The sequence below is a fragment of the Bombina bombina genome, chromosome 2, assembly GCF_027579735.1.
Source record: "Bombina bombina isolate aBomBom1 chromosome 2, aBomBom1.pri, whole genome shotgun sequence".
In the NCBI taxonomy this organism is placed as follows: domain Eukaryota; kingdom Metazoa; phylum Chordata; class Amphibia; order Anura; family Bombinatoridae; genus Bombina; species Bombina bombina.
In genome coordinates, this window is record NC_069500.1 from 141,864,649 (window position 1) to 141,878,691 (window position 14,043).

Below are 14,043 nucleotides of genomic sequence, written 5' to 3' on the forward strand. Positions count from 1 at the left end.
AACTATGTAATTTTCCATGGGAGTTTTGCCATGGATCCCCCTCCGGCATACCACAGTCCAGGTGTTAGTCCCCTTGAAACAACTTTTCCATCACTTTTGTGGCCAGAAAGAGTCCCTGTGGGTTTTAAAGTTCGCCTGCCTATTGAAGTCTATGGCGGTTTGCCCGGTTCGCCGATTCGCAAACTTTTGTGGAAGTTCGCTGTTTGCGAACGCAAAATTTTAGGTTCGCGACATCACTAATGGTGGCATGAAATATACCAAAATGGGCCTAGATCAATACTATCCCTACTATATATGTGTAGGGATATTCAGGGATTCCTGACAGATATCAATGTTACAATGTAACTAGCGCTAATTTTGAAGAAAAAAAATGGTTTGGAAATAGCAAAGTGCTACTTGAACTTATTGCCCTATAACTTGCAAAAAAAACAAAAAACGTGTAAAGATTGGGTATTTCTAAACTCAGGGCAAACTTTAGAAACTATTTAGCATGGGTGTTTTTTGGTGGTTGTAGATATGTAACAGATTTTAGGGGTCAAAGCTAGAAAAATTGTGTGTTTTCCATTTTTTCATCATATTTTATAATTTTATTTTATAGTAAATTATAAGATAAGATGAAAATAATGGTATCTTTAGAAATTTCATTTAATGGCGAGAAAAACGGTATATAATATGTGTGTGTACAGTAAATGAGTAAGAGGAAAATTACAGCTAAACACAAACACTGCAGAAATGTAAAAATAGCCCTGGTCCCAAACGGACAGAAAATGGAAAAGTGTTGTGGTCACTAAGGGGTCAAGCTATGAAGAGAGGTTAGCCAAACTGGGTCTATTTTCTCTAGAAAAAGGCACTTAAGAGGTGACGATTACTTGATATAAATATATTCAAGGCAGAATTCAGGGATATGATTGCTTGTGTTAAATTGGTCACCTTTTTAATGGGATTAATTTAGGCTCAACTGGATTTTTTTTTTTTTTGTAAGTATATTAAGATTTGTATGGGTTGAACTGGATGGACTTCTGTCTTATTTCAACCTCAAATACTATGAACACCATTCCTTTCCACCAAATCTCTAGTGCTTAAACATTTAAGAATATATATATATACAAAACACGGGTGGGGTCAGCGCTCTCAGGCCGGACCGGGTACACATCCTATGACCCTGCAACATGCACAGCCCTGGGTGCAAACCAGCACTCTCAGGAAGCTGCACTGTCACCAGTGTCACAGGCAGTTAACCCCAGTCAGGCCTGGGTGCATGGCCCAAACAAGGAAAAATTACTTTTTCTGTGTGTTTATATATATATATATATATATATATATATATATATATATATATATATATATATAAAATAATATTGTAAGTGTATTTGTTTTTTTTTTTCAGTTACAGTATATCAAGGAGGAAAATATGTTCCCCATGTTGCAATATGAGAATTTTAGACATAATTAAGGTATGCTGCACTTATGCAACTACATAGACCAAGTGGGTTCAATAACCTGCAATGAAATTAAACATTCTTCTGTGGAAACAATAACCAGAATAAGCAAGATAATGTTAATTATTCTCTGTGTGGTCTTAGCAGAGTCTGGCCAACTCTTTTCTCACCTACAAGTGTTAATAAAACAACTGTTTGAAGCTAACATAGTATCACACAGTCAGTGTGGTTTTAAAGCAACAAGAAACATGGGTAGTTTAAGAAAAAAATGTAGACATAATAAACATTTTAATTTTTGTTCAAGGTAGAGCATAAAGTATGTGGCATAGATTTCTAATCCGATCAGATCTGTTTTAATTTAGTTTTCATGTGAGCTGTTGAAAGAACATGAAACCCAAATATTTCCCCTCGTTCGCTGCTTTTGACTTTGTTTGCTGATGTGGAGGTACTAAAGGTTAGTATTACGGACAAGAGGAAAAATTATGGACTAATGCATTACCCAATTACCATGTAATTGAATATAGACATACAACCTAAAAGAGTGCCGGACCCTGTATTCTATCAAGTAGTTACTGTCTTGAAAGCACTATAAATTCAATTAAACTTACATATTTTCATACACACATTTATTTATTAGGTAAGCAAACAGTCATGCGTTAAAGCACTTAAACCTAGGCTATATCATTAGCCATAATATTGATACCCTAACCATTCAAATGTGGGAAATATGAATATGACAATATTTTATACTGCAGCAGCTTGCTAAATTAAAGCTAAGTTGAGCGGTTAAAAAAGAGAGACAGAGCTCTCCTTTTTAACTGCTAACCTTAACTTGTATTTGTTTAAAAATATAAGGGATATCCGTGTACTTTGTCGGATTAGTAAATAGATTTGGATCCATACTTGCAGCAAGCCTTGCACTTTAATGTAAATCCTTAATATTGCTCCTGGATTGTATGAGTATAGCCTATTGTTATTTATTAAGCTGCTGCAGTATATAATATTGTCATAATCATAAAATGAATTAAATTCATAATATCTTAAAGACAGTAACTACTTGATACAATACAGGGTCCGGCACTCTCTTAGGTTGTATGTCTACAGTGGGGCAAAAAAGTATTTAGTCAGCCACCAATTGTGCAAGTTCTACCACTTAAAGGGACAGTAAACCTAAAAAATAATGTTATATAATTCTGCACATAGTGCAGAATTATATAACATTATATTAGTGCTATCGTTATAAAACCTTAGATTTCCTTTGCTCTGTCTGACAGCAGGAGCGAGCTGCACTTAGTGTTATGGTGTGGTCGGGCCGGGCTGTGACTATACAGCTGGCCCGATGCACTGTGTAATAAAACCAGACTCGCTCAGAAAAGCACAGAGAGCGGGTCTGAAAAACTGACGTATTTTAAAAAAAATTCAAAGGAAATCTAAGGTTTTATAACGATAACACTAATATAATGTTATGTAATTCTGCACTATGTGCAGAATTATATAACATTATATTTTAGGTTTACTGACACTTTAAGAAGATGAGAGAGGCCTGTAATTTTCATCATAGGTATACCTCAACTATGAGAGACAAAATGTGGAAACAAATCCAGACAATCACATTGTCTGATTTGGAAAGAATTTATTTGCAAATTATGGTGGAAAATAAGTATTTGGTCAATATCAAAAGTTCATCTCAATACTTTGTTATATATCCTTTGTTGGCAATGACAGAGGTCAAACATTTTCGGTAAGCCTTCACTAGGTTGTCACACACTGTTGCTGGTATGTTGGCCCATTCCTGCATGCAGATCTCCTCTAGAGCAGTGATGTTTTGGGGCTGCCGCTGGGCATCACAGACTTTCAACTCCCTCCAAAGGTTTTCTATGGGGTTGAGATCTGGAGACTGGCTAGGCCACTCCAGGACCTTGTGAAAGAGGTTAAACCTAGGCGCCTGACCAGACGGAGGCAAAGGTATCCCAAAGGAATAACGGTAAAAGCTAGATTACAAAGGGTATTTTAATCACAATTATTAACAAACAAACTCATGGATCCATGTAATCACAGAATAACTAAAAACTGTGGAGCAGTTAGCTAATACAAATGATAAACTCTGAGAAAAAGAAATGAATGAAAATAATCTAAAACATTCTAAGATCTTATATAATATCTGAGATACATGAATGGCAAAAGACAACTAATCTCCTGTGAGTATTCCTATACAGGAACAGTTCATATAAAGTGAAGTCCCAAAATAATAATAGTGATGATGAGAGTCACTCTGTCCCAATGGGTTAGTGAAGATGTTGAAGTGTAGGTGATGATCCAAATGTAATCCAACTAGTCACTATATCCAAAAATGTAAAAATGTGGAAAAAATATATGAAAAAGGTGATAATAAATGAAAATATGAAAAATGTGAGATATGTGAAAAAATTTAAAAAATGTAAAAGTGAAAAATTAAAATTAAAATTAAAAATTAAAAAATTAATAAATTAAAAAATTAAAAAATTAATAAATTAAAAAATTAAAAAGTGATGAAAATTAAAATAAAAAATAAAAAATGAACAATAAAAAAATTAAAAAATGAAAAAATAAAAAATCGGAAATGTGAAAAATAGTGTAAACAGTGAAAAAAAAACTGAAAAAATTGAGGAATTGCCCAGAATGGGGCCAGGTAGAAACCAGACTCTTCCTGATGATAAATCTGTGAAAGGTGAGTGATAAACAAGTGTCTAGAAAGTAGTTGGTGAAAAGACAAGTGTGCCTGTAGGGTATTTTGGCAAAATTGATATATCCTCCTGTGGAAAGAAAATAAATATAGTGCAACAAGTTTCAACAAATAAAATAATAAATTAAACCAGGCTCACCAGTGATTTGTCTACGCGTTTCGGCCTTTACTAGGCCTTTCTCAAGACTCAGTCCCATAACACTAAGTGCAGCTCGCTCCTGCTGTCAGACAGAGCATTAGCGAGCTGCACTTAGTGTTATGGCGCGGTCGGGCCGGGCTGTGACTATACAACTGGCCCAATGCACTGTGTAATAAAAACAGACCCGCTCAGAAGAGTACAGAGAGCGGGTCTGAAAAACTGACATATTTTAAAAAAGGAAATCTAAGGTTTTATAACGATAACACTAATATAATGTTATATAATTCTGCACTATGTGAGAAAGGCCTAGTAAAGGCCGAAACGTGTAGACACATCACTGGTGAGCCTGGTTTCATTTATTCTTTTATTTGTTGAAACTTGTTGCACTATGTTTTCTTTCCACAGGAGGATATCGCAATTTCGCCAAAATACCCTAGAGGTACACTTGCCTTTTCACCAACTACTTTCTAGACACTTGTTTATCACTCACCTTTCACGGATTTATCATCAGGAAGAGTCTGGTTTCTACCTGGTCCCATTCTGGGCAATTCCTCAATTTTTTCACAGTTTTTTTTTCACTGTTTACACTATTTTTCACATTTCTGATTTTTTATTTTTTCATTTTTTTATTGTTCATTTTCTATTTTTTATTTTAATTTTCATCATTTTTTAATTTTTTAACTTATTAATTTTTAAATTTTTAATTTTAATTTTAATTTTTCATTTTTCCATTTTTTACATTTTTTCACATATCTCATATTTTTCATATTTTCATTTATTATCCCCTTTTTCATATATTGTTTCTACATTTTTGACACATTTTTACATTTTTGGATATAGTTAATAGTTGGATTACATTTGGATCATCACCTACACTTCAACATCTTCACTAACCCATTGGGACAGAGTGACTCTCATCATCACTATTATTATTTTGGAACTTCACTTTATATGAACTGTTCCTGTATAGGAATACTCACAGGAGATTAGTTGTCTTTTGCCAATTATGTATCTCAGATATTATAGAAGATCTTAGAATGTTTTAGATTATTTTCATTCATTTTTTTTCTCAGAGTTTATCATTTGTATTAGCTAACTGCTCCACAGTTTTTAGTTATTCTGTGATTTTATTGCTGTGTTTACATGGATCCATGAGTTTGTTTGTTATTAATTGTGATTAAAATACCCTTTGTAATCTAGCTTTTACCGTTATTCCTTTGTGAAACCTTTGCCTCCGTCTGGTCAGGTGCCTAGGTTTAACCTCTTTCACATTGTGCACACCTTGGTGATAGCTAGGTATCACCACCCCTAGCTTTAGGTACTTGAGTAGGCGCTTGTCCATTTTCTCCCCTTACACTCCAGTACCTTGAAATGCTTCTTACGAAGCCACTCCTTCATTGCCCGGATGGTGTGTTTGGGATCATTGTCATGCTGAAAGACCCATCCACGTTCATCTTCAATGTCCTTGCTGATGGAAGTAGGTTTACACTCAAAATCTCACGATACATGGCCCCATTCATTCTTCCATGTACACGGATCAGTCGTCCTGTTCCATTTGCAGAGAAACAGCCCCAAAGCATGATGTTGCCACCCCCATGCTTCACAGTAGGTATGGTGTTCTTTGGTTGCAACTCAGCATTCTCTCTCCTCCAAACACGACGAGTTGTGTTTCTACCAAACAGTTCTACTTTGGTTTCATCTGACCATATGACATTCTCCCAATCCACTTCTGGATCATCCAAATGCTCTCTAGCATACTTCAGATGGGCCCGGACATGTACTGGCTTAAGCAGGGGGACACGTCTGGCACTGCAGGATCTGAGTCCCTGGCGGCGTAGTGTGTTACTGATGGTAGCCTTTGTAACATTGGTCCCAGCTCTCTGCAGGTCATTCACTACATCCCCACGTGTGGTTCTGGGATGTTTGATCACCGTTCTTGTGATACTTTTGACCCCACAGGGAGAGATCTTGCGTGGAGCCCCAGATCGAGGGAGATTATCAGTGGTCTTGTATGTCTTCCATTTTCTAATTATTGCTCCCAGAGTTGATCTCTTCACACCAAGCAGCTTGCCTATTGCAGATTCAGTCTTCCCAGCCTGGTGCATGTCTACAATTTTGTTTCTGGTGTCCTTCGACAGCTCTTTGGTCTTCACCATAGTGGAGTTTGGAGTGTGACTGTTTGAGGTTGTGGACAGGTGTCTTTTATACTGATAACAAGTTCAAACAGGTGCCATTAATACAGGTAATGAGTGGAGGACAGAGGAGCCTCTTAAAAAAGAAGCTACAGGTTTGTGAGAACCAGAAATCTTGCTTGTTTGTAGTTGACCAAATACTTATTTTCAACCATAATATGCAAATAAATTCTTTCCAAACCAGACAATGTGATTGTCTGGATTTGTTTCCACATTTTGTCTCTCATAGTTGAGGTATACCTATGATGAAAATTACAGGCCTCTCTCATCTTCTTAAGTGGCAGAACTTGCACAATTGGTGGCTGACTAAATACTTTTTTGCCCCACTGTATATACAATTACATGGTAATTGTTTGATTTGTGCTTTCACCCTGCCAAAGGAATTTCTCTAATATTTTATTAATTTTTCAGTTCCATTTTACTCTCCCCCAATCTATCTTTTTTGTTTAATGCATTACCCACCCTTTCCCCTAGTGCTTGGGCACTATCAGCTAAGACTTCAGGGCCGATTTATCAATGTCTGTCCGACATGATACACTGTAGCGTATCATGTCCGACAGACATCGCTGAATGCCGACAGCATATGCTGTCGGTATTTAACATTGCACAAGCTGTCTTTAGACCACTGCTTCAAAACTGCTGTTTCCGGCGAGCCATTCGGAGCTTGATAATTCGGCCCCTTTGTTTAGCAAGAATCCCTGCTATTGACTACATTTCCCCTTCTCCTCTGCAAGGAAGACAGGGGAAGAAAGTTGGAATTGGATGAGAGACATACACATAGATATGTACTTAAAGGGACAGTCAACCCAAAATTTGTAATAAATTATTCCTATGTAGTATGTAATGATGAATAAAAAATCCTGTAGCCCATGTTTAATGCGAATATAGTTTTAGGCTAAAATCATTTACTAGTTCTAGGCCAGAGCCCCTCCTTTCCCTATCGTCATCCTACATGTAGGCTCAGTTGAAAATAGCCGGTCCATGTCGATCCGGCTCGTACATGTAATTCGCTGATGCTCAATGCAAGCATTGAGCATGAGAGAATTACGTGCGCGAGACTATTTGTCCCTTTAAGACCTTCTGGCTAATTTACAATATAGCTTGATCTATGAGAAGGGAAAACTACATAGTCACTTGTGAAATACTTTAATCCTTAAAGAATCGGATTTATTATCTGCTTTGATGCGCACATGTAACTATTCATATACCTTTAGTGCTTAGATGCAATGCTTCCGTCAGCTTCATATATTTTTTTATAATATTGGGTGGGAGCAGTTAAATAACCATGTTTATTAGACAGATCAGATATCCTCAAAATGTGGTGTTAGGGAGGTCTGAGGACCGGTTTAAAAACCAGAGGTCTAAGGGAACCGGCTCCAATGACTCATGTACCAGAAGCACAGATATTACTGCTGGTTAAACTCCTCTCCTGCACTGTACTGTATATAAATGCTGCTGCTCAGTGTGAAAGGGAACTGGAAAATCAATAAAATATTAGAGAAATTCCACAAATCAAACAATTACCATGTAATTATATATAGACATATAAGAGAGTGCCGGACCCTGTATTATACACGGATATCCCTTATATTTTTAAACAAATAAAAGCTAAGCTAAATAATGTGTATTTATGTGTTCACATGTTTATATATGTCTGTAAATACATATATACACATATAAATACATAAATACATATGTACACATATATAGACATATATATATATATATACAATATGTTTTATGAATTAATTATTTATCTAGTTGTATGTTTTTAGAATACATATGTAACATAGCCCCTTGTTTTTATAATTTTTATCAATAATCATTTCTATTGTACTTTTTAAATTTACTATCAGATGGATACTTTTCTTTTACAAGTTATTTGTTTTCCAAGTTCCGATAGTGCCACACGGAATATTTGAGGAGTATATCTCTTCACAGACCGCTTAATAGCGTCCATAGCAACAGGTTGCTCAGTTCGGTCTAGACGTCCATGTCATACGCTTTACATCTACGTTAGTGACATCATCCGTGTCGCACTTCCGGACATATGGAATACACGCCCACTGGATAATCAGTATCGGTGCCTTCAACAGTATTTAAAAGTGAACGGTTACCGCTGCACACATACCTCTGAGGAAGAAGAGATTTTATTCATTATCACCCTTTGAAATGCATAAGGTTTAGGTTATAGAGGCTGTACACCTCTTTTTATAACAGAGTATTTTTTGTATCTTGGGTTTCGCTACACGGACCTTTTTTGCTGTTGCTCTGTGTTGATTTGTTTCACCTTGATTACATGCTGTTTGTATACCTCATATATTGAGGGTTTTAAATGTGAGTGGGACTACCACATGTGTTTATTATATACATATTTTAAATATTTTAAATAAAGAGTGTTACACTATGAGCCCTTTTTCGGTTTTCTCTCCTTTATGTTTGTGTTGAGAGATTCATCATACTACGAATTCAGGTGACTGAGTCATAACAGACTGCTGGAATTTGTCTCTTTTGGACCACCACATAGGAGCTTTTGAATCTGGCTGTCCTGTTCCATACTCTGAGAGGTGCCAAGTGCTTTACCGATACGAATTTTCCTTACCTCATACGGATTGAGGACCTTTGAAGTAAGTTTACATCTGAGTGGGGGCTGTATTTTTTTGAAGAGACGTTTACCAGTGATCATCACTTTCTCTCTCAAGCTATTTGGTATTAACTCTCTTCTTGGACTATATACACACATGACATATTGCCTTGTATTGCATTAAATTTGGTCACATGTGTATATTTATTATGTGTGCATAGTATCTTTCGCATAGCGCCATCCTGCTTCTTTTTGTATTTCATTTTGTGTTTACAGAGGTTTGAGAGACCTTTCTTGTACTTAGGACAGGCTGCTATTGTTTGATATTATCATCACTAATAGTAACTATTTCCATACATTTGTTCATATAGAATTAGGTGTGAATGTTCCTAGTATTTTAGGTGTCCCTATAAGAAGCGCTAGTGGAGCCTGTTAGCGGATTTATCTCCTGACATTCTATTTTTATTATATGGTGTTATTATGAGTGTAAGTGTAACTGTAATTTGTAATATCACTTTCCTCTCCACTTGTAATCTAGCCCTTAATCATGTAAGCTACCTTTTCATCTGGGCATCTGATCATACTATATCATTCATCTTATTAACTTTACCTGTAATATTTGTTTTGTTTTGAATATGTGCCAACAGGCATGAGAAAAGTTTGTAATTAAATGTAGTTATTTCTTATTTAGATTTGATTAATCTCATTTATTTATTTTTTCTGAAGAATCTTGTGATTTTTGCAATTCCTGGATCCCTTTCCATTACAGGTAGTGGAGGCACACTTAATGGCTGGATCTTCAATGGTGTTTTGCGGTGGAACTATGAGTAGCCTCAATTAGAGGGTGCAGGTTGAGTTAGACATACAGTACTTGCCTCATTATTGTGAATTGTTTTGTTTATATTTTAGGAACCACCATTATCTTCTATTTAAGATATCTCTTTAGAATGTCAATCCTATTGCAACTAAACATACTGTATTTTTCTGGATCTCTTATTTTTATTTATTATTTATTATTATTTACTTTTACGTGTTATAAAGTGCTGACATTTTTTTTTATATTGTATAACATTAGTTTCAGTATTTACAATCTAGTTTTATTTTCCGATTTGATTTATTAAAAATTACCCACTAGTATTGGTTTTGTATGAAACAATATTAGTAGTGTTGCTTCTAGACTTGTGCAGCTAGAAAAAAATAGTTTTGTTCAAATCTTTCGTAATGAAAATTCAGGGAAATTTAGTGGCTGCGCTATTCGGTGTTTGTTTTGTTTAAAACTGAATATTTGTGGAACATTTACATTAGTTTTCACCTGTAGCATTGTACTTACCTCTAGCGTTAACCTAAACCTTCTTTCAGAGCCCCAGACCACGCTAATAAGAGGCTTAGCACGGCCTGGGGCTCTGAGAAGAAGGATCAGGGTTAGTGTGGCTCTTCAGTGTGCTAGAGGTAAGTATTTAACCCCTTAAAGGTAATACAAAACTAATAAATACTGACATATTTTATAAGTATTTTTTCATTTTCTTTAAATTTCATTGGTGCTTTCATTCAGATATTCGTTTTGTCAAAACAAAACAAATATCCCTTTTTTGTTATGAATTTGCATTTGTAAAAACACGCTTCAAACTTTTAAAGGGATATGATACCCAAATACTAAACCACTTGAAAGTAATGCAGCTTATCTGTAAAAAGTTTGCTAGAAAATATTACATGCACATCAGTGTGTAAAATAAGAAAGATGTTTTAACTTAAAATTTCCTCTATAGCTACATCCCATTTTAAAGGGACTTTAAAGGGACAGTACACCGTAAAATTGTTATTATATGAATGTATTTTTAATGACTTGTTATACCAGCTGCAGAGTATAAAATGTATGAGAAATTGCATTTTTCGGTGTGTGTATAATGTAGCTGGTTTTGTGCTTTTAAACCACAGCCTATTACAATGAGTTGAACTTCAGGTAATATCAGATCTCATTATGTTATCACTTTTATGTACACAGACTTGCTGCCTTATCTTATGTTTGTCTAGAAAACCAAAGCTCAATACTTAGAGAGAACAATGGAAAATTTATAATTTTATTACTTAACTATCATACCCCCCATTAAGAGTGTAATCTCTTCTGCTGGCTGTGTTTACTTAGGCTATTCAATAGAATAAACTCCAGTACAGAAACTTTCAGTATAGGTTGGGATACCACAGGCTAAATCAGCTATTTTATATGCCAAAATAGGGGTAAAGGAGCTACTTGTAAACAATTTAAAACACTCCAGCAGGGAAAATGAATAATTGGGAACAATTTAAAAGGGAGAAAATTTTGGGGTGAACTGTCCCTTTAAGCAGCCAACTTGGATGCTTGTCCCAGGACTTACAAGGGAGTGTTCATCTGGCATGTGGCAAACTTTTTTATTGCTCAGTATCAGGAAGTTTACTATGAAATAGCTTGAGCTTATGGTGAAATTTCATGAGATCAAAGTAAAGCGAAATGTAAACTTAGCATTGGTGATGCTAATTGTGTTTTTGGCTGGTAGCTGAATGAAGAACTTACCAGAGCAGAAGAAATTTTGCGGTAAAATATCTTCTTTACATAAAAATGTTCAAGTGATATTTTCTACTCAGCATTTTACAAATATGTTGCATCACGTTCAATTAATTTAGATTATGAGTAGCATGTCCCTTTAAAGGGACATTAAATGGTGGGGGGAAAAGTTACATGATTCTGCAATCTCAATGGTGCTATTGAATTACATGTAGCGTGTTCCTGCACTAGGTTAAGCAGCCAACAGCTTTATCTAGTGTGGGAGCGCACTACATGTAATTCAATAGCATGATTGGGCCTGCTGTTAACCTGAGATGCACTGTTTGAAAAAGCAGCCGTGCTGAAGAGGACGGCTTCACAGTAGAGGTAGGTAATTGTTTTCAGAGAAAAAATAGGCATTTACTATGCCTCAACGTTTTTTTGAGAACAGCAACAATTTAACTTCAGAGTTGTTCAGGCAATAAAGATGTCAACACATTTAGCACATATAAATGGGAAATTATTAGCAATTGTCGGGTTATACATGACAGTTATAGTGGTTTATTATTTCAATGTGTGCTTCATGATTCATGGTTTACATATAAAAAGGTAGTTAGAATTGAGTTATATTCAAAGAAATTATAGATGAAATCATCAGCAACACACTTTTGCATTCTTTAAGAAACAGCTGTTCTTCTTATCCAATCCAGATATACTTTTGTTAGACGTGTATAAACTCCAGCTATTTTGCCGCAATCTAAACCAAATGATGTAACTCCACAACAAGTTTTGCCACACATCAATGGTCCACCAGAATCCCCCTATAATAAAGATATTCCATTCAGTTTGTGCTTAAATTAAGGTTGGAAATAAAACATCATACACACTTGTTATGTATAACTTAGATGTACCAATAAATAAAGATACTGTGAAATTAAACAGTAGAACTGTGCTCAAGAAGATATGTTTTTGTGGTCCAGTGTACTGGAATGTTAGATGCTGGAATTTAATTCTAAAATATGTGCATTCCTTAGGGCAAGATTACAAGTCACGTGGCAAATCGGTTTTCTGCAATAGCAAAAACACAGAGCGTGTTAAGTAAGGTTGCGCAGGTATTACAAGTTGAAAAATAACTTACGCCTAGATTGCGAGTCTTGCGTTAGCCCTAAAAAGCAGCGTTGAGAGGTCCCAACGCTGCTTTTTAACGCCCGCTTGTATTACGAGTCTGGCAGGTACAGGTGTACCGCTCACTCTTTTTCCGCAACTCGAGCATACCGCAAATCCACTTACGTAAATTGCTTATCCTATCTTTTCAATGGGATTTTCCTAAAGCCGGTATTACGAGTCTTGGAAAAAGTGAGCGGTACAGCCTCTCCTGTCAAGACTGATACCGCATTTAAAAGTCAGTAGTTAAGAGTTTTATGGGCTAACGCCGTAACATACAACTCTTAACTAAAGTGCTAAAAAGTACACTAACACCCATAAACTACCTATTAACCCCTAAACCGAGGCCCCCCCACATCGCAAACACTATATTAACATTTTTAACCCCTAATCTGCCTAACCGGACATCGCCGCCACTTCAATAAATGTATTAACCCCTAAACCGCCGCACTCCCGCCTCGCATACACTAGTTAAATATTATAAACCCCTAAACTGCCGTCCCTAACATCGCCGACACCTACCTACATTTATTAACCCCTAATCTGCCAACCCTAACATCGCCGCCACTATATTAAATTTATTAACCCCAAAATCTAAGTCTAATCCTAACCCTAACAACCCCCTAACTTAAATATTATTTAAATAAATCAGCCAATTCTATCAGCCAATCGAAATTAAGGTAGAAAAAATCCTATTGGCTGATCCAATCAGCCAATAGGATTGAAGTTCAATCATATTGGCTGATTAGAACAGCCAATAGGATTTAGCTTGCATACTATTGGCTGATTGGAACAGCCAATAGAATGCAAGCTCAATCCTATTGGCTGATTGGATAAGCCAATAGGATTTTTTCTACCTTAATTCCGATTGGCTGATAGAATTCTATCAGCCAATCGGAATTGAAGGGACGCCATCTTGGATGACGTCATTTAAAGGACCCCTCATTGTTCCAGTCGCCGTCGAACGAAGAGGATGCTCCGCATTGGATGTCTTGAAGATGGACCCGCTCCGCTCCGGATGGATGAAGATAGAAGATGCCGCCTGGATGAAGACTTCTGCCCGTCTGGAGGACCTCTTCTGCCCGGATAGGATGAAGACTTCGGACCATCTGGAGGACCACTTCTGCCCGGTTGGGTGAAGATGTCTCAAGGTAGGGTGATCTTCAAGGGGGTAGTGTTAGGTTTTATTAAGGGGGGATTGGGTGGGTTTTAGAGTAGGGTTGGGTGTGTGGGTGGTGGGTTGTAATGTTGGGGGGTATTGTCTTTTTTTTACAGGTAAAAGAGC

General features: G+C 36.3%; 1 protein-coding gene across 1 annotated transcript in view; it reads right to left on the reverse strand.

Annotated features, from left to right (window-relative positions):
- Positions 1-12,124: 12,124 nt before the first annotated feature.
- Positions 12,125-14,043, reverse strand: part of LOC128647697 (granzyme A) — a 42,903-nt gene continuing 40,984 nt past the window's right edge. Inside the window, exon 5 of the mRNA XM_053700443.1 lies at positions 12,125-12,415. Coding sequence (XP_053556418.1) covers positions 12,272-12,415 — 144 coding nt within the window. The 3' untranslated portion in view covers positions 12,125-12,271. The remainder of the gene's footprint in view (positions 12,416-14,043) is intronic.